At 39.3% G+C, this 21981-nt stretch overlaps 1 protein-coding gene across 1 annotated transcript in view; it reads right to left on the bottom strand.

Annotated features, from left to right (window-relative positions):
* The window catches only part of REPS2 (RALBP1 associated Eps domain containing 2), a 91807-nt gene that overhangs the window by 52996 nt on the left and 16830 nt on the right, over positions 1–21981 (bottom strand). The window contains exons 2-5 of the mRNA XM_027898570.1: positions 6278–6401; positions 3890–4038; positions 2231–2354; positions 41–138 (exon numbers count right to left, since the gene is read on the bottom strand). Of these exons, the coding sequence (XP_027754371.1) occupies positions 41–138; positions 2231–2354; positions 3890–4038; positions 6278–6401 (495 nt within the window). The remainder of the gene's footprint in view (positions 1–40; positions 139–2230; positions 2355–3889; positions 4039–6277; positions 6402–21981) is intronic.

Below are 21981 nucleotides of genomic sequence, written 5' to 3'. Positions count from 1 at the left end.
TAGTAGTAGTAGTACTAAGGAAAAATGTGGAATGCATTACCCGTTTAGGAGTTGAACAGGTGAGTGAAGATTTGGCTCCATAATTCCCTGATGATGGTCCATCTTGCTGGTGAGTAGAGTGCCTGACTTCATAAAGAACTACAGACATTTAAAGTAAGTATATAAATTAAACGATAATCAAAAAAAATCTACTAGGCTAAAAGAAATAATTAAACACCTCAAGGCCAAGAATGTAGCCTGTGAAGGTAGTATCAGGGCATCAAAAGTCCATTTTGTCAAGCATCTACCCAGTGAACCTAATATCACAGTATCAAAGCCCATTTTGTCTTCTGCAACAAAACTCCAGCCACGTATTTTGTCTTTTACGTTGCAGCATTCTTCTCCATACATTACTGAGACACTGTCAGTTATATACTACTGGATGACAGAAACTGCTGTTCATCATATTGAAATACATATTTATATAGCCTGTTTATGCATTTATACTTTTTATATACTTGCAGCCATATATAGTAGAAGAATGCACTACAAATAAGAAGAAATAATTCAATCGAGCTGCAAAAAAAATATGCTTTGACAATGCTATGAAATAGCAAATCACTTTTTCCACATACTCTTCCTCTCCCTTCCCCAGTTTCTGTTGAGAATCAAAGTATGTGACTTGCCACTTCACCAATTTGGAATAAAGTTAGTGAGCAAAAGTAACAATTACTTCTTTTGCTAAAATAAGTCACTTAGGCTCCACCACAGCAAATATAGTAAGTGGTGACACAACTACACGTTTAGGAACAATGTTTTAAAAATAGGGCAAGTATGCAAACAAAAAGACATCTCACTTGCAAACCTTGCAGACCTGAGAACTTCTGCTGTCGTCATATTTAAAATTTACCAAAAAGACAGTTTACATTAGATAGTCAGAACCTTAAAGACTCATGATGAAAAAGGAGACCAAGAAATCTTAAAAAATTTGAGCTCAGGAAGACCTTAAAAATTACACCATAACTCCCTAGTTTTCTTAAGTAGTCTTATCCTGTATGGGTATCTATTTTTATTCCTATACAAGTAACTACTAATTTCAGAAAAAAAAAAAAAGGCAGGAAAGTGGGAAACATACAGATATCCTCGGAGGGGAGATTTAAGCATAAGGCCACACTGATGTGTGTTTTCTAGCATGAAAAACTTCCAAAACTATCAAGAAAAACATATAGACATGGTTGCAGTGCAAAGGGCTGCCCTTCAAGACATGCTGTCCAGTTTTAGAGTCAGACTTGCAGTACAGCCAAGGCCAGCCTTGTGGCACTGCACTTCCCACACATGCACTATGCAGAAACTTCCAGACCTGCCCTCTGGAGGGCTCTTCAGGAAACTGGAAGGGTCTTAAAGGTCGGGAAGAGCCAGTAGGTCATGCACTAAACTGGCACTTGGGACAGCAAGGTTGAATAGCTCTGTTTTTTCACTGATATATAATATAAACAAGGACAAAAGCCAAAGGATTAGCATGATCCACTCTTCACTGCAAACACACCAATCTAAAGCAGGAGGGATGAGGGAGGGTCAGTATCCACCAATGCCTACTACTGCCACCAACTTGGTCACCGTATGTTGCAATTAGGAGAGCACAGATGCCTTACTATTAATAGGAGCTACTAAAGACATAGTTAAAATGGTTTCTGCCCCATTACCTTCTTCTTACATTTTGCCACCCCCTCTAATGGCAGCAAGATGAAGGACTGAGCAACTAAGCAGTGTCTTTTGTCTGTATTGCCTAAGTTACACTGGTTTTATATTCATGTTCTATTGTTATTTCTGTTACAAAACCAGTGACATTATTATCCTTTACTGCAATGGAAGGTTCACTTTCAATCTGAAAATTAATATGTGGCTATGGAAATTGGTTTTTTTTTCCTGCTAATGAATCCAAAAGCATCGTGCGTTCTGACAATACTTTCAAGCTCTCTGCCACTGGGATATATTGCACGTAGTCTTGTCAGAGACTAGATGTTAGCATTTGTGAGAAGTTACACAAATCTAATTTAATAGAAAGGAAACAGGAAGACAGGATTGAACAGTCAAAATAAGTTGATCAAATAATTTTCTAAAACATGAGTCTAATTAAATTTTAAAATCATTAGGCTGATTGTCAATTGCACTTGGAATTCAGATACTTCTGATAAAGAAAAAAAAAAGGCAAAAGAATTGAATACAGTGTGCATCACAGTTTTTATCCTACCTCCATGTTGCTGCTCCAGACCACTTCTTGCTTTACCATATCCGTAACTTAGGGGTATTCTCTGGTAAGTAGATGGAGAAGCAGGAGGTGAGCAGATTGGAGACATTGGAGGAGACTTGGGTTCCTATTTCAAGAACACACCAACAAAAAACACAATTCTGAGATGTAAGAAACAACCAGATGCAGCAGCACAGCAATCCAAATGCGTACAGTATGACAGACAAAGAAGAGGCAAATGCTGTGGCATTCTCAGGCCCTTTATTTCCAAGAAAAGGTAGCTTAAAATAGAAAAGACAGACTGTGGTACTGAGTCTTCTAAGAGTAAAGCATGGTAGTGCCATAGCAAAGCTTTACAACGACCAGCTCAAGATATTTTAATTCCAAAGAAGTACAAGATATTTTAATTCCTGAAGAAGTACATGTAGAAGGCTCAATGGGAGTGGGCATCTTTGAATTTATGTATTTAGTTACTGTGAGTGCATTCATTGTGCAGATCATTTTTCATATAAAAATATACAAAAAATTTAAAATAAATCTCTGAATAGGTATTTTAAACACTCTGTGGACCTGTAGGTATCACTGGGTAACTACCCTAAAGCTTTCTCTTTCCTTTGACTTACTGAGATTGCTTGAGTAGAGGATGTAATCCTGAAAGAGTTTACTGAATAAAGAGGAAAATAAAACACAATACAAATAATACAGATGGAGCCAGGGGTTTGAGGGTAGAGTTCTGCTTCAGTGTCAGTACACACAAACACATAGGCATACATGTTGTTCTTCTTCCTCATCCTGTTATTCCACCTGTGTATCTTGTCATCAGCTCACTCCTGCTGGCTGACCTCAGGGAACACTGTTACTGACGCCAACGCACTGTGTGGTAAATGTGTGTGCACGTTTCTGGAAGATAAAGTGCTTCCACCAGACACTTACAACATGGCCTGATATGGTACCAGAGGAGAAAGTGTTGGGCCTGGGGAAAATCATGCAAATCAGTATTTATGAAAATTACGCAGCACTGTGAAGCTGCTTGTACCTGAACAAGCGCTCTCAGCTCTGCCAAATAGAGGCAATACAAATCTCTCTTGGACAGCTTTATTAAACCGGCAACTCAGAACAACAGATGCTGGGAAAATGTTTCACTGAGGACAAAAAAGCAGATTTCTTCTGGACTACTCCTTGGGGACATTAGAATGAAAGAAAACCTGGGGGCCTTATCCCACCAAGAAATAGTGGCTCATGATTCAACACTTCTCCAATTGAGTATTTCTGCAATGACTAAGGACTGTACTGGCCGTGGAATATCACTCACTTTCCTGTTCTGTTTCACAGACAGACTTCTATTTGCTGCTCCTCCCTGGTCCTCTCCAAGAAACAGTGCTGGATTAAGTAGGAGAACAACACTGAAATAATTTACACAGAATATTTACAGGGTTGACAGGTTTATACAAGCCCATATAGAGAATTTTCTTCAGGGAAATAACTGGGATGCACCAAAACCAGAACACAGACACGATGTTGGTTATTTCCATATAAGGAGTTCATCTCCTGTCTAGTATTCCAAAACTGGTGAAAAACAATGGGAGTGTAACCATATACAGGACTTGACCCAAAAGGAGGATGCGTAATGATATATCGGCCTGGAGAGGACAAGCCTGTTACCTGTTTGTCCCCTTCATCTGTTCTTTTGTAGGAATTTTTTTCCAAAGTTGCATGTGGAACCTGAAATTTAACTCCATGGAGTTCTGCTGGAGTCCCATAACGTACTTCAGTGTCATTTTTCAGCGCCATAAATCGTGGCAGAGGCAATTCTTTATTAAAAGAGAGAAAAATTCAATTGAGACTACAGAACATTAGAAACACTTAAAGCAGAACTGTCCTGCAAAACCAATAAAAAGTTTATCTATAAAAGACTACTATTTCTATTTTGTAACATTTCTAAATTTGGAACTCCTTTGATTATTTTGTCTGAATAAAAATGTGAATGTTACACAAAGCTACATTCTTAATGTATAGCTTAATATATAATCTCTTTATGCAAAGAGAAAGAAGTAAGCCTTGTGCACATTATTAAAGCAAGCAGCAAACTCATTTCCTGCCTTCAAAACCTTGCCTGTAATGAAAAGAATAGTTTCCCACAGAAACTGTGGGACTGATGAATTAATCAGTCAGGATCACAGAATCCTGAACACTGCCATCATGAAAGGAACAAATTAAAAATGGTAGGGTTCAGAGATCACACCAAGGCCTAGTGAGACAACCGTGTCAAAAAGTCCCATGTTGCATCTGCTGTGCAGAGCAGGAGAGTGACACTTTGTCACTCTTTAAGACAATTCCTAATTATTCTTAAGAAACACCATTTATTTTTGTTCACAGTCATCCTGAAAGATCAATACAATTAAAATTAACAGAAAGCTCAAAACCAAGCAAAGCCATTCACCACCTCTGCAATTATTTATACCTACAGCTACTAGCAGAAAGAAAGAAATCAGTTGGAGTTTGGTACATGTTACTCACCCCACTCTAAAGGCACTCATATATTTTTAGAGAAAATGTAATTAGCACTGGAATCATTTTTACTGAAATTGTACTGAAACAGTAAGCAGGGTATCAGTACAAGGACCGCAAGTACTCCTTTTCACTCAAATTTGTGGATTATTTGCAGATGCTGGACTTGTAAAACATAGTAAATCTCACTTAGTTCAGGTTTCTAATTTAGTTGGGGGGGGCAAGTTTTTTGGTTTTGTTTTTTTGGGGTTTTTGTTAATTAACATCCTTAAAAAGCAATGCTTAAAAAGCAATGAAATAAGAGAGCGCACAAGATGCATGTAAGGAAAACTGACAGACAAATCCAGTCTGCCCCTCTTCACCCTTGGTTTAAACTCCTGTTCCAGCAAGGCACTGAACCAAACTGCACCAGCTACATCTGATCCCCTCCACTTGGTCGGGAGCTCTGCACTGCAGGAGCTCAGCTCACACAGGTCTGCATGTACTTGCCGTTCTGCCATTCCCTCCTTGGGATGCAGCAGGCCTGGGAACTGCCTCCCTGCGCCTTGCAATGAACGTGAATTTTACATATCGTTGCCTTTACCAGGGAAAGCAGAGCAGAAACTGTGCTGGGAGCAGTGACCTGATTACAAGGCTGGGGGTAAGTCCTGCCTTTCTGACCATCTCTCTTATCTTGAACCAGTTGCCTCCCTCCTTCAGCAGGATGGTGGCACACCCTCTTGTCCAGAGCACAGACTCAGGGCATGGTTTAAACACCTGCCTGGGATTTGGGAGCTGAGGATGCAAACCTGTTCAAGCTCGAGCAAACAGCCACATGCTTGACAGCTGAGCCCTGCTGAGGTAGAGCGTGCGCCACCAAGGTAAGACCATAAAGTTCCTTCTATTTAGTTGCTATCAAGGTTTTGCAGCTAAAAGGGTACTGCTTTGTCTCTTCATCACTTGAGTTTGTTAAGCCTCTTTCAAGAAGAGGTCTTCTCCATCAAAAATGGTACATTTAATATTATTGCCAATTTATTGGGAAGAAAAAAGGTGTTTTAAAATATACTTAATACACATTTTCATATCTACTCAAACAAAGAAATATGACTTTGTCACCATTACCCATTTATTTCAGCAAGATTATTTGCTAAAATAGATGAATGTTACAAGCTGCCCTCCACAGAGGGACCCCTTGACCTGCCCATGTCCCCCATAATATGCCTCCACCCAAAGCAGCTATCTGCTCTCACTCTGGACAGCTGTCAAGATTAGAAGCTGAAGGTAAGAGAGAAATGCATCTCTAGCACTGATCAGCTGTCATTCGTGCCATTCCTTTGTACTGCTTTTTCCAGAGGGGGATGCCCTTTCAGCTCTGCCATACATGTAAATTCACTGCAATTTTCTACCAGTCACTTAAAGCACGTAACATTACCTTCTACTCTCTCTGCTCCTTAAAATTGTTCATAGACACATAATAAAAAGTTAACCACCATGGAGAGCTGACGAGCATTAAAGAAAGTGAGAAACAACTGCACAGTGCTGCAAGCAAAATTTGCTACTTACCATTCTTAAGGCTCTCAATCCGTACTGGGAACCCTGACTGTGCTGCTGCAATTAACTTCAAAGCAATATAAAATTGAGCAGGACCAAAATAACCCACACGCTTGGCTCCACAAACTTCTGTAATCTAAGAGAGAAGAGACATATTGTTGGTTAAATGCATTTCACACTTCCAGGGAATGTCAACACCTCTACTTAAACAAGGGAAAAAACTCTTTAAAAAGACAAAATTCTTGTTGTATTTGAAGTTTTCTGCTAAGCATATTTGTTTCAACTCAGGACATTAGTATACCAGAGACAGGACAGTAGTTGTTATGCTTTTCAGGAGCACTGCTGGGCATTGCTGCTATCCTAAAACAAGTTGTGGGGTTTTATATTATGTACGATTTTAACAGCAGGAGAAATGATAACTTCTTAAGTAGCCTCTCCAGTAAAACACTTCCACTGCAGATGCTATGGTATCTTTAGAAAATTGTGCTTAATATTAGCCCTTACAACAACAATTTCTGTAACTGGAACATAAGCACAACATAAGAAATACCCCAGCACACCACTCCAACAAACACTTTTTTGTGCTAAAAATTAAAATGGCCTGAAGTTTAACTGGAGTTTAACTTCTACGTATACTTCACTATTTGCTTCACTCAGCCACCTCTATGAGCAAACAGCTCCATGTTCACACGCTCAGACAACAGCGAAACAACCAACCACTATCAGCAGGTTTAAAGCACAGGCATCAGTTCTCCCACGCCTGGAGCTCCCAGATGTTCACAAACAAATCTCAGACAGGCACTGAGGTTAGAACAAAACCCCATTTGACCCAGACACAAAGGGAAGGCTCAAATTGTTTTCCTGGAAATACACCTAGATTAGCAATGTCTCCTAGCTGGTAAGGTGCAGCCTGCATGCAGGACAGTAAAACTGTCACGGTTCTCCATGGGCAAGTGCTGTTCTCTCAAAAATGCTCGCAAGCTACAACAGCATGACAGAAAGTATTTCCATACTGTACATAAGTAAATTGCACAAATGAATAGTCTATTTTTCCTGATTTATTTTTATATGTATATATATACATACACACACACACAGAGGCAAAAGTTAGGTGAAACAATTACTGAAAAAAACCAAATGTTTTGGAATGGTAATTCTTACTAATCAAAGAAAACTGTCTTCAAGCAAATTCTTTCTTCCCTGGATGTGGTGTCTGCTTTGAGTGAATGAGCTCTGGCTACCTTCTCTTCCTGCAAGTTTCAGACTTGATCACAAGATGCATCAAGCAGTTTTTTCTCTTACTGTTAGATGAAAAGGGAGATTGAGTCTCCTGTATATGGGCAGATCCAATTAACCAGCAGCATTTGTCATTTCTTTCCTCTACTTATTTTCTTTCTGTAGTCACTCTGGCCTTTTTTTATTCCACTCTTCCCTCTACCACTGGCCTTGCTTCTTTTATTTTCTGGTGGGAAATGCAAGGTAGTTGGGATGCACCCTCAGTGGACGTTGCTGAAACATAATTAAAAATGGGAGTGCTTCTAGGGGGGAAACAGTGGAGTGGAATTGCATATGAATGTGATACAGTAATTTTAATTTAAATCCTTTCCTGCTGTCAGTTTGGATTGCATACTTTTCAGCAAGCTAGCAAGGAAAGAATTGGTATTTTCTGCTTATGCATTGCTAAACAGACACACATGTAAATCAAAACAACTTGCACACCTTGATACTTGAAGGGATTTTGATACAGAATTATTGATGGTCAATATATATTGCAATTTGTCTTTTAAGTCTTCTGCAGAAAACTGCAATCCTCTAGTTGCAGCCAAATATTGAAGAAAGTATTTGGAAATAATTAGAGAAAAGTATTGGAAATAATTTTTCATGGTGGCAGGTTACAGATGCTGCTTGCCAAATCTAACCTCAGGATGATTAACAGAAGTAATCCAAAATCACACAATCACAGAATGGTTGGGGTTGGAAGGGACCTCTGAAGATCATCTAGTCTCATTTGCTTGCTACAGTTTCACCTAAAGGAGGTTGCACAGGATTGTGCCCACGTGGGTTTCAAATATCTCTACAGAAGGAGATGTTCCAGTTACCTGTCCTCACAGTAAAGAAGTGTTTCCTCATATTCAGATGGAACTCTGTTTCACTTTGTGCCCCTTGCCCTGTTACTGGGCACCGCTGAGAAGATTGGCTCCATTCTCTTGACATCTACCCTTCAGATACTTACATATATAAAATCCCCTCTCCATCTTCTCTTCTCCAGGCTAAACAGGCCCAGCTCGCTCAGTCTTTCCTCCTAATAGAAGCTCCAGTTTGTTAGTCATCTTTGGAGAAATGATGCTTGAACACTAACCATTTGGACCCACCCCCTACCTTCTAGAGCTCCAACACATGGGATTCCTCCAAGCAGGTCCTTGAAGAGGCCAACATTTGTTCTCCTGAAATCCAGGGTTGGGATCCTACTTACTGCCCCTGCTTCTTCCACAAAGGATCCTGAACTCCCCTGTCTCATGGTCACTGCAGCCAAGGCCATCCCCAACCTTCACATCCCAAACCAGTCCTTCTTTGTTTATTAGTACAAGGCCCAGCAGCACACCTCTCCTCCACCACCTGTATCAAAAAGCTATCACCAGTGCTCTGCAGCAATCTCCTGGACTGCATGTGCCCAACTGTGCTGTCTTTCAGGGGGTTGAAGAAGGTGGTAGATGAGGGCCCAGAATTGTGATCGTGGGGCTACTTGTAAGCAGCCTCACCGATTTCCTCTTCCTGATCATGTGGCCCACAGTAAACACCCACCCACAACAGTGTCACCCATGTTAGCCTGCCCTCAGTTCTGACCCATATGTTCTCAACTTGTTCTTCATCCATAGTTCTGGACAGAGTTCAATACATTCCAGCTGTTCTCTCACATTAAAACCAACTCCACCACTTCACCTTGCTGATCTGTCTTTCCTATAAAATACACAGCCACCCATGACAGTATGCCAGTCAGGGAAGATTGATCTGTTCAATAGTTTGAGAGGCAAGAACACTTTGCTGAGTGGACTGAGTTTACACTTACTGCGAGGTGTAACTGCTTATATGAAACAATTTCACAGGTCATTTGCCAATTGAGGGAAAAAGTTCATTTCACACAACATGTGAAAATAACATTTCTCAGTGAAGGATGAAAAACCCCAGTGTCTATTCTTGTGTTTGTTGTCAGTCAGTCCTGGAACAGCAACTCCAATTATAATGGGATTTCAGCAGTAGCCTTAACACATGTTCTGTACGTGAATCATGCCACCTTCCCTATCAAGCATCCATAAGAAGGAGAGAAAGAGCACGATCTAGATGCCTGTACACCTTCTGACAGGTCAGAAGTTTTTCTATGGTTGTAAAAAAACCCAGAGTTTCAATTCATAAACCACGAAAGGGTGGCAGTTTCAAACTACTGTTCTCCATGCAAACTTCTAACAGAAAAGCTTCACGTCTTCAGGTACTGGAATAAAAACCAGTTTTTTGTATTTTTTTATCCACTCTTCTCTGGCTGACAGTGTTATTTTCATAATTGCTCCTTGAAGACATCCCACATGAAGCAGCTTTTCCCAGCACAATCTGACATTGTTCCAGTTCTCCCCAGTTCTCTCTAAACAAGTTTCCACTGCATTCTCCAAGAGCACTGACCTCGCAAACATGCTGGGCAGGTCTAATTTAGATTGCAAGAGCTAAACTTCAGGAATGGAGTATGAGCCTAGAGCTGAAGTTTGTTTTCTGTAAGTAGAAAAAGGAGTAAAATAAGAAATTTTTTACCATAATCCTACAGACAGGCTGAGATGGTCATCCTGCAGCCTCAAGGGAAAGGTTTTTAGTTGTCAGGTGAAGGTAGACCTAGGATTTTTGCTTTTTCATTTAGCCATTAACACTGCTGTGGCATCCTCTGCATGAAGCCGGCACACAGTTCTTGTCTGTTCTCTGCCCCCTTATTGCTTCCTGCCACATGGATGGTCACTGCTTGTCATCTGTGGGCCAAACCTAGCTCAAAGGTGCTCCTACCACAATGTGGGTTGTGAGACCCTGAGAGAACACATGTAAGCTGAATCATGTAAACTGAGCACAAGCCAACTCATTTGAAAGGAAAAAGAAAATGCGTATCACTGGCTCCCGTGTTAAAGGAAATGTTCTCACTGCACTTTCCATCTCAGCCTATCCCCAGAAAGTGCAGTTTTTTCACTCATCCTTGCTCAATCTATAATGAGGCAGAAATATTTTCCAGTTCAACAACTGCCTCTGACTTTAAAGGAACATGTTGAAAACCTTCTGCCGTTGGCCCCTGCACGCCTCACCCAGCACTCTGTGAAGGACAGCCTGCTGTGACGCCACTGCTCAGACCTCAACCACAGAGTGACCTCAGGCTCCCTTCTGGGTCAACCACCAGCTTATAACTGTTTCACAGACAAATATTTGCAGCAGTGGCTTATCGACAGCTTATCTCAAAATTGTGTCATGCATCTGACCCACTTTACCCCTTTTTTTTTTCTTAATTTGTGTTTACAGACCCTTTGATCTGCTTGTTACAGACAAGTTTGGTTACATTCTTAAACAGGTATTTCTCTCTGAACAGATCATTGTTCAGATGTTTGTAAAACTATTTGGAGCCCAGGGCTATGTATCTATTTCTTTATTATTTTAAGCAAAGTAAGAAACAAAACATCCTGGATCCAGGAGGATTACTGCCTGGGAAGGCAATAGGTAAAGAATCATACTGGAGCTGTTACAGACCCAGCTGTACATAGGAAGAGACTCTGCTATGGATTACATTCCTTAGCTCTCCTTCATGTAAATGGTATTGCTGTAACTATTTATTTTACTCTGTCATCTTGTCTTTTAAAAGACATGGTTTAAGCTCTGCACAATCATCACTTGACATTCAAGAACACATGCTGAAAAGTAAGCTATCGCTAAATTGCCAAAACTTATCAACTTCACTTAACAGAGTGGTAAAAGCAACAGAGAGTAACCCCATCAGTCAGGCAAAACCCATCAGGTTTTCCTTAAACTCCCTCCTCCCACCCCAACACAGAACTATTCACATCTGCCTGCACCAATGCTCCACGTGACATCGCACCTTTGCACATCTCTGAGGAAAGCACTATCAGGAACAGGGTAGCACTTTTCCATCAGCTCCAAGCAGAACATTTTATGCCAACATCAAGAATTGCAAGGTTTATGTGACTCAGTGCCCGTTTGTGCACACACATGAGCGCAGCCACCAACTGAACGGCACAAAACAAACACTAAAACCAGTTTCAAACAACTCTAAGTCTCATATTGAAGCTTAACAGTAGAAGTATTTTATGTACTAGAAAAAGTTGATTCCTGAGCAGAGGTTAAAAAAATACAACCTGAAACACAACTATTTTCAATCAGTAAAGAGCCTTGTGAGCAGGACAGGAGCAGGGCAGTCACACTTGGGTCAGTGCAAGGGTCTGTCCAGTCCTCTCTCCTGTATAACAGGGAGCTGCAGATGCCTATGGAAACTCAAGCAAACAAATCATGCAGTACTCCTCTTCAATTAGGAAGATTAGTAATGCCAGCATACTGCATGTCACAAAAAGATTAATTTGAACTGTGCAGCTACCAGGACATGCGAGTCAGCATTGGTAATCAAAAGATTTCAGTTATTAAGGAGTGTTGGTAAGAAAAAGTCTGCCAGGGAATAAAGGCTGCTGATGCACGCTAATATTTATAACCACTGAAATCTCCCGTGCTCAACTTTTTGTCTTTAATATACAAAGGCAACTCAATCATTTACCTGCAAGTGACATGGAAAAGGTGGACACTTCCATCGCATGTCAGTCTTACTGGGGAGTTTAAGAACCTCCATTCCTCAGAAGTACCTCCCAGTCACCACACCAAGTAAATAATTTTCATGATAGTACTGCCTACAGCATTAGGTCAGAGGTTGTTTTATACATTTGCTGGTACTTCAATCTGTCTTCCCTTTGCAAGAAAAACCTAGTACCACCCTCACTAAACACATCCATGCCTTTAGGAGTATGTGAAAAGCCTGCAGGGGTGAAAGAGATGAATTATTTTCAAAACCTCCTTGCCTTTTTCTTCTATTTAGAAAATGAATGCTCCAAGAACAGCATTTATCCACCTAAAATTGTTCTGTGTTTCATATTCACTAGTCTGTATCAAATTCATATTAAAAAGGTCGATAAATACAGCATATGTCAATAAATGTGTGTAGGAGTGTGAGTGAAATTTTAGTTAAGCTTGAAACACAAAAATCATAAGTGTGAAAACAGATTACTCCAGCTTTAAGAACTTGGCATAAGGATACCAACAAGCAGTACATATTTTTTATAAAAGTATGAGTCCACTTATTCACTGAACTGCTTCACATTCTTTGTAGGTAATCAGTTCCTCAGCATCTGGATATGGCAAAGCAGATATTCAGCAGGTCACTCTCTTAAATGCTGCATGCACAGCCTTGCCAAAATCACTATTAAAACCTGAAAACCCACAGAAATCTGCGAAGTGCACAGAATTGTTATGGATCTTTTATCTGCTTTTCAAATCTTATTGTGGAAGTACAGGAGTAAGCACAACATCTTAAATAAAATGGCAAGTACAGAGCTACCACACCATCCCATCCTAACAAGTAGATTGCAGGAAGTTTGCACAGCAGTTATCCAGATTTCTTCTGATGCATGTCTCTGCCAAGACCATTTCATTCTCTTGGACGTGAGTTTCATAAAGCCCACCCTACAGGAAGATAACACTATACATTTTAAACATTGCAAATACAGTTCTTTAAAGGCACAAGTCATCCAAGGATTTCTGTTAATTTTACTGCTCACCTCTTCTCTTCCAAGGTCTAAGGACATAACACAGAAAGCTCCAGAACAATGAGAGAAGAGAACCCAGACCCTCCAGCTCTTGCCAACTCAGCAGAGACATTATCCTGAACCCTGTTACTCACAAGCAACTGACACAGTAAAAGGAGCTTTATGGTGGCAGGAAATAGTGGAATTTGGACAGGGCTGGCACTGGGCCAACTGAAATACCCATCTGCTCCTAAAACTTTCATTTTCTGGAGGCTGAACTGAAAATAGTATCTAAACTTTACTACTAGTGAGAGTGATGGGGAGTTCCTTTTTAACTCAAGTGGAAATGCCATGTTTTGCAGAGGAGCTGCACCAGCATCCTTTGGGAATAAAAATACAGGATGATCCCAGCAACATTAAAGGACAACACTATTTTTATCAGGGGAAATGTATATCCTTGTGGTTTTGGCATTTTAGACCATTTCAGCAACCAAGCTGTTAATTATTTCAAGGAATACTTTACATAAGCAGCCTATCCATTAACACATTTTGATCTCAAGAGTACATTTTTACTGACTTAAAATATAGCACTCATTTATAAGCTTGAGTTAATTATTTAGAACAACATTTATCATGAACTCCAATGTATTTCGAAATGCTTATTTTGTAAAATTTATTCAAAATGTTGTGTGTGTGTGTATACATATATATATATATATGCAAAATTGAAAATAAATGTAACTTGAAACTCAGCCTTAAAAAAAATCAAACCTTTGTAGGAAAGGTTTCTGTGATTTGAAGTTTTTTATAAAAGGAAAAATGGTCTCTCCATTGCTACACTTCAGATATGGATTAGAACACAGACCCTAAGGGGCTTTTTTAAAAAAACCTGAAAACACTGACATTTATAATAACAGAGCACGAAGCCAATTGTAATGCAGGACTCTCCAAGTCTGCATAAAACCACGTAACTAAATCTTGTGGTTATGTTATTCATACAGAGAATCCTCATCCTACCTTTGTCAAATTTCAGTCTCTTAACAGTGCACCGCAGGCTGAGAAACCATAGATTTTTCCAAAGGGAAAAAAAAAACCCTATTGGTTGGGTGGATGTAATTTTTTTTTTTTTTTTGGTTGAAGTTAAAATTCAGTTTGGGTATTACTCATACAAAATGGATGTATGTTACAGAAAATTCCACTTCATTTTGACACAGTATGAAGTGTTGTTAGACAGGGTTTACCTTACCCTTTGAAGAAGCAAATATCAATTCTTTGTTGCGATTTACTCTTTAGTAAATGAGTTAACTTAGGAAGCTCAGCAATACAATTCCGTTTTGTTCTCATACTAAAATATCATTACAAAAAACTTCAGTATGAGCAACAGTTTGTGAAATATTGCTCCATTGCTCATGAAGAAGATTGACAAACTCACCTAAGGTGCCAAGAGTAACTTGAAAACAGCTGAAAAAGTGACAAGCTTTTAGCAGCAAGAAGAGAACATCTCCTATGATGTTTTATGAATAGACAATCAAAATCTCTTCTCAGAGACCCTTTTAGCACCTAAGGAAAAACAATGGAAGCAACTGCTAAATAAATGCTAAAGTCAAACTACAATGAGGAAAATGGGCAGAAAGGCACATAATTTTTGCAAAAATGAAAATTATCTGCTATCAGAAATTCCTTCTGATACTTTCACTGTTAAACTCAAGCCAAGGCTACCCAAAACATGTAACAAATCTTTCCTCTCATTCTGTTCCAGTAACTGCACTGCTAGGGGTGAATGCTGGAAAACAAAGTTGTTTTAACTTCACCACTGAGAGGTCTACAGGACTGCCTACAGACGGTACCACAGTATGCTCCTGCTGCCTCTACAACAGCTGCCTTATTATTTCCACATTTCTTTGCAACTACAAGGAAATACTTCAGGAGTTTCACTCTCAGATGCTATGCCAGGATAACTTTACGATCTGTTCCATTTGTAGGCGTTTTCACAGCTGAAAGCATACCAAGAGTGACGGAGAGCAAACCTCACAACCATTACTGTTATCTTTACATACCCAGGCAAAAACATTTCTCTACTTATTTTGGAAGACCAACGGCCTTTTCTTCTCAGTGCATGCTTGATGGGATGCAATCCAGCCATCACTGCAATCCTGATGCACACAATCACGCATCACATCCAAATTAGATGTAAATAAATTCCTTATCTTGGATCATAATCAAATAAGGCACCTCGCTCGCTTCCCCTCTGTGCCCAGACAAGACGCTCAGATGCTGAGCCACACAGGCAATAGTTTAATTGTGCGGGATAAAAGTGGTTGGAGATGACAAGAGATAAAACACAGAGGATACCTGAAGAAAGATTTAGAAAGACTATAGAAGGAGCCCCTGGTGGCCTAGGGGAAAGGCGCTGCACTGTCACTGCAGAGACCCGGGTTCGATTCCCGGTCAGGGCCACTCCCCGGGCAGATGGAGCTCGTTAGCCCTGTAAGGCAATCCATCTACGTCCTGAGGACCTCGCTGCCACCGTCCAAGCGTGCTTGGCCCCGGCAGACGAACCTCAGGATTAAAGGGTGGGCTCAGTTCCGCGCACACTGTGTCTCACCTAAAAAATCCAATGCGCAGGCTGGAAGGTGGAAAGACCTTCCTCGGTTCTTCGTTCGCGAAGAGACTGGCCATTAGAAGAACATCCAATGTTTACCTTTTTACATTTTAGTGACAGCTTGCATCACTGCAGTACAAGGCCTGTGAGGAAATTCTGAATCTTTCAAAGTTTCTGCACCAACATGAAGTTTCTGCTGTTTGAGTTCTAATACGCAGAATTTTATCCAAATAACGAGGTAGTCTGGGAAACTAAAAAGCCACAGGCAGAGATGGCTCAGACAAAGTCACTCTGGTCACTTGCAGAGGCAGTAATCAAAACTCCCCGTTCAGCTTTCATCAGGATTTTACTCATTTTGCCAAGCTCCTCTGACCACAAGCAGCAGTAGCACCACCAACTGCAAGCACATTGAAGGAATTCCCAGAGCATGCATCTAGGAAACATTCCCAGGCCCCACCAAAATACAGTGACCCAAACCCAACTGGTGACTGATACATAGCAGAGCTGGCCAAAGAAATAATGCAGCAAAGTTATCAGCTGCAGGTTTCTGGATTTCACTGCAGAAAGCCTGGCATATGGATCAAAGCACGATGGCCTCTCCCATACAAAGTTCATAGCAAGATTTTTCTACATGACAAAACTCAAGTTAATCCCTCTAGATCTATTTGTTTTCAGTGGGCCTTGGTTCCAGTAAAGAAATAGAATGTAGTTTTTTGTATGCATTTTTGTCTAACGTTTGTATCACCAGATTTTTTTCACTCTGGTCAGTGCAATATAGATGAGTGCTTAAACATTCAGTTCAGCAATACCTTTATGCTTGTTTCCATTGGCCTTTCCTCCCTAGTTTTTAATTGCTTAAAATAACTGCAAGACCCAAAAGTCACAATATGCAAAAATAATTAATACCTCATTTAAGAACCTCAACTCTCTTGCAAAATCTTCCACAGGACTACACAAAGAGATTATTGTAAGAATTAAATTTTAGCAACATGGGTTTAAAGATTCAGTCAACTTTCCAGCAAAACTACTTTTTTTCTTTAAACACTTCCAAAAATTAAATTCTGTACATCAAAAAAGGAGACCAAAAGTGTTTTAAATTATGTCTTTTCCAAAGCCCCAGAGGGAGCAACTTGATGAAGACTTGTTTTCCAAGTCTTGATAGCAGAGCGAATATTTGTGCAGTTTAAAATTAATTGACATGTTATTAAGAGCATTACACTCAATTGAAATGGGCATAATTCACTGACAAAGAGGTAAGTCAGGAATGAAATTCTGTAAAAGGATTTTCTAACCACCAGGTCAGTGGCAATTTGTGTAGAGCAGCTGAGATTGGTTCACTCTGGGAAAAAAAAAAGTCACTAATGGCACAGCCTGTTTCTCAGCTCTCAGAGATGCTGTAAGATCCATCACACATCACTGCCAAGTCATTTCTGCCCAACTTTTCATTCCCGTCATCCAATAAAGGCAACGATGGCATAACTTGTGCTTGCAAGAGACTGTAAAAACTGCTTTGGACTTCTAAGACATCAATTGTTGTCCACACGGGGTATCTGCTGCACCGCACCAGGGAACTCACTCTTGCATAGCTGAAGGGAGCAACCCAATGGCTGAGATTTGCAATAGGCATGCAAAGGTGTTTAATTTCTCAATTCTTGGCACAACTTTCAACAACCATTTATGGCTCAAAATAGCAAATTAATAAGGAAGAAATTAAAACACTGGGCAGAGAAAAGATTGCTGATTTACTTGACTCTGAAAAGACGGGTAAAATGGAGAGTGATCTCTGACCTATGTTGCATGCTGATTTTGGATCACAAAGGCACTAAATGCAGGCAACTTGTACTGTTTCTGCAAAGCAAGAAGGAAAAGTTCAATCTAATCTTGGTGATTTTATAATGATTTAAGCATAGCTATTTGTGATCCAGGTTTCATTTGACACAGAAGTAACAGAATTTTGTGAATTCTGTGTCAAATGAAACCTGGATCACAAATAGTTATGCTCACATCTATTTGTGATTGACAAAAAATACGTGAGCTGGGACTTATCTTTAAGCCTGTAAAAAAATCCTTTTGCAATCAAATGGGACAATTCCAACCATCTCCCATGTTTGGGTAATAACCCAAAAACAGGGCAATAAATCTGCATTTGCCTTAGGAAGACAACTCAAGCTTGTCTTCACAAAGCCTGTTGTGCTGCATACACAGTATTTACAATCTGCTCTAATAATTACTACATTAAGCAATTATTTTGCACTGTTCCATCATTCGAGAAAAAGGAGCTCAGCAGAGACGCACTGGGAAAGAGCAACTGCGTACCAGTTCCACTCATGGTTGTTGCCGAAATACCTCCCGCTCTTGGCACAGCAGTCTGTGCAAGAGGAGCTCACAACGTACTTGAAATGCAAAATTATTCAAAATGAGAAGTTTCTCATTTCTTTGGTCTTAATGCAACAATTAACAACATGCTTATTATAATACACCTCCATTACTAGCTCAAAACACAGCAGGCAAAGTATTAAGAATATTAGCTGCAAGGTTTTTATGACTTTTACAGGACTTTCTGGAGTTAATCTAGAAAAACAAAAAGAACATCTGTACACATTACTACATATTAGGATAAAAATTATTTGTAAAAGCTTGTCAAGTGCAGTTTTTCAAAATATCTGTTCATTTTTAGCATTACTTTGCTTCAATATTGAAAATTAAGCCTATGCACCAGGACAGTAAATGAACTAGTTAGCAATCATTTTTCCTTTCAATGGCTTTATTTTCTTTCTTGTTCTGTAACACTGGGAAGTTTTATATTTAGGTAAAAGTCTCTAGGCAAATTATTGCTTAAGGTAAATGAAAGCTAAATACCAAAACCCAAGCTTGCGTTGCATGCCATTTCATGTCTTAAAGCAGCAGCCTCTCTTCCTTCTCCTAACCCTCTTATACTTTGCACAATTTCTGCACTAAACGAAATAGGAGTCCTGCAGAGCAAATAGTTTATCATGCAATTAAACCCACATGTTCACAAAAGGGGCCAAAGTGCAGCAGCTTTAAACAAAAATAAAAACAAACAAAGAACAAAACCACAGAAGACTTAATAATTTACATTTTTGTAAGCACATACTCTTTGAATGACTGAGCTAGAAATTCTTTTTTTTCTAAATTTCTTTCTCTCAGATTCACATTAAAACAGCCCCATGCAAATTCACTAGGAAAGCTCACAGGCTGAACACTCTCAAGTTTCTTAACCTCTTTGTTAGTTTGAAGCCCAACTGAGAACAAGCAAAAGCATTAGTACTTAACAAATATAAACTCTTTCCCCTATTTTCCTTGACTAAACCATTTAAACGCCTCAAAGTTTAAGCTTTTAATTCCCTCGATGCTTTTGCACAGGAATCTGTTGGCTTAGGAGACTTACAACAACCACTTTGTTAGGCATGAGAAGCCACATAACAAGGAAAGTCCTATTCCCAACACTCCCCTTCAGTCCCACCTAACAAATATTGCTCTACCTCCTCAGCTGCTACCCAGCAAGACTGCTGCTACAGAAAGTGCTGTCAACTTGGGATGTCTCAACTTTTATTTTACAGTAGGAAATTAAATTTCAGGTGTTCTTATTACTGTCAGCTTACTGAAAGCAAGTCTAAATTGAACAGGAAAACATTTGAATAAAACAGAAAACATTATTGCTACATTTCTTCATTTGTAATTTTTCAACTGTGGCTTAGTTTTATTTTGCTGTTGAAACTGTGTCTTCAGTCAAAAAGCTGGAGTGGTTTTTCCATGTGTAAATACTTAAAATAGGCCTAGACTGCATTTCATCATTGGGTTTGAGGGTAGGCTGACAGAAGCAAAGAAGAAATGATGCAAGATAGTGGGTGGTTGGTTTGGGGAGGTTTTCTGGGGGAGAGGGGAGGAGTTAGAAGTTGCAGGGGCTTGCACAGAGGCAGGAAAAAATGCCAGTCTTACCTCTGCTCTCCTGGTGACCCATCCACCGACTAGTCAAAAAAAGCACCTCCACTGGTGATCTGCTTCACACCATAGTTGCTCACAAGTGTGAATAATTTTGTCCTTCTACAACTCTTTAGCCACACTAACTTTTTAAGTTGTTCTAAAGCATGTGCACAGAGCATTTTCAACCTCTAGAAACAATTGTTTCAAGCGAGAAAAAAAGACCAACATTTTGACCCACAAGCACTTTTTCCTCTGAAAACTAATGACCGTATACATGTTTTGCAACACTATCTAGACTCTTAGATTTTATGAAAAATAATCCATCAAGGTAAAATGATTTTTAAAATAATCTGTGCCATGACACTAGTTCTGAACTAAAACAACTTGCCTGCCCTAACTAACGACAAGAAATTAAAGGCACCACTGTCCATTATACAATTAAAAAAATGTAAACTTCCCAATTCTGAGAAAGATTTCTGGTGAGTACAAATTCCTAACATATTTGAGGGAAAAACAAATTAAAAAAGCCTTTTCTCAGTAAGTACAGCAGATATACTGCATTAACTCACTACAATTTCAAAACCATGTTTGGGATTGATGTCACATATAGTTCTGAATCTGAGCACTGAACGTACCTTACTAGCACAGAGGAGGTATTTAACACTGACAGATAAAATACAGCTTTGAGGAACTTTATGCCTGTAGATGTTGGTGGGTTTGAGGTATATACAAAGCTAGGCTGACTTAAATTCCAACAAATGATGACAAACTGTGTTGCCTTTTTCTCTCAAATAAACAGTGAGAAACACACAAATCTACTGATAATTTGTACCTTCCTATGCAATCACCAAAAAATCATGACAATCACAAATGTTCCATTAAGCAGCAAAAAGTATGCAAAAATGCCACATAAATAATACAGTTTGAGAACAGCAATTAAAAAAATTGTTTTTCAGAAACATGACTCCAATTTCTTAAAATAGCCACGTCCTTTTAGAAATCTATTTGCTTACCTGTATGTTTCATCCTTCCAGATTCAGAAAAACAGGAAATCTTTTGTTCACAATTTACAAGTCATGCAAAATGATCCAATTAAACTACAGCTTATAACAGAATTTATTTGTATTCTGCACCTTTTTTTTTAATGTCACAATATTTGGGCACCATACCCAGGCTCTTATTGTTTTAAAGCCCTCAGAACTGCTTTCATAATAATAATTCCCACAACACTGAAAATCTTTGGAACCATACTTCAATGTCAAAAGGAATTAACTCAAACTGAAAGAATACAAAACCTTTTGTCCTTTTAAATATGAAATTTTAATGAGGTATGTAATTGTACTTATTTCACATCAAGGGTACAAATTTAATTCAGACTGCATAATAAAAACAGATTTTTTTTTTTTCCAGCTTGCTAAAAAAGTTGGAGACACTTCCACGGAGTATTAACTTTAAAAAAATCTTGACACTCCCTACAGGAAACTTATTTTCTACAAAAACTTTGGGAATGATTCAACTTTGATTCCTGTGCAAGATATTTGCAGTCCACTTAAATCCAAACCTACAACACAGCCCACAGGTGAGAGGAAAACCAGCACACAGAACAAGCTCATATTGAATGCATTTTGAGAATGGAAGTCCAGAGGAGCAGAATGGAAGGTAACAAAACAAACAATTCAAGAGTTTGATATTTTTTTCTAAGTCTCCTTATTAAGCATTTGTAATGAAATTGCTTTCACAGTAATTGCTGATCTTCTCGAAGTCTTGACAGGCATAAAACACGGCAACCATCCAACTTATTTTGCCCCCCTAAACTTCATATACAGCTTGTTTTTAAAGGAATTAGTAAGAAATATTTCCTACTCAACAAGGCATTTACTGTGAACTCATTCCCGCTCAGAGTGACTACTTTTCTGAGGTTTGTGTGGGTTTTAACTTTAATTTTTGTGTTTTGTTTTTTTCAGTTTGGTGCCAGTATTGCCAACCAAGGGCCCTTTGAACATTGGGCTCCAATATGAGGCTCTTCTTTTCCGGTCCAGAACCAAGATTATTTCAGGGGCAAAGAGTGTATGTGACCACATGAGGAAGTCACTAGCAGTAGGAAGTATGTTTTTAAAACCAGAATTCAAAGCAAAAACAGACACAGGTAAACACCATGCAATACAATTCACCATTTCAGAGCATCTGTAGGAACTCTAACTTCAAGCCTGCCTTGGTGGAAACTGTGATCCTTTTATGAAGCTCAAAATCTTCATGAAATCTTTATGGGTTAGCCTGCTGGGTCAAGGAGACCGTTTGGGGGCAGGCAATAACCCCACACACAATTCACTGATGGACAATAAAGATCC

The sequence above is a fragment of the Empidonax traillii genome, unplaced genomic scaffold (assembly GCF_003031625.1).
Source record: "Empidonax traillii isolate 1590-97213 ecotype Southwest subspecies unplaced genomic scaffold, ASM303162v1 scaffold605:size788243, whole genome shotgun sequence".
Taxonomy (NCBI): Eukaryota; Metazoa; Chordata; class Aves; order Passeriformes; family Tyrannidae; genus Empidonax; species Empidonax traillii.
Note: the sequence above shows the minus strand (reverse complement) of the source record. Positions and strands in the feature narration are given on the sequence as shown.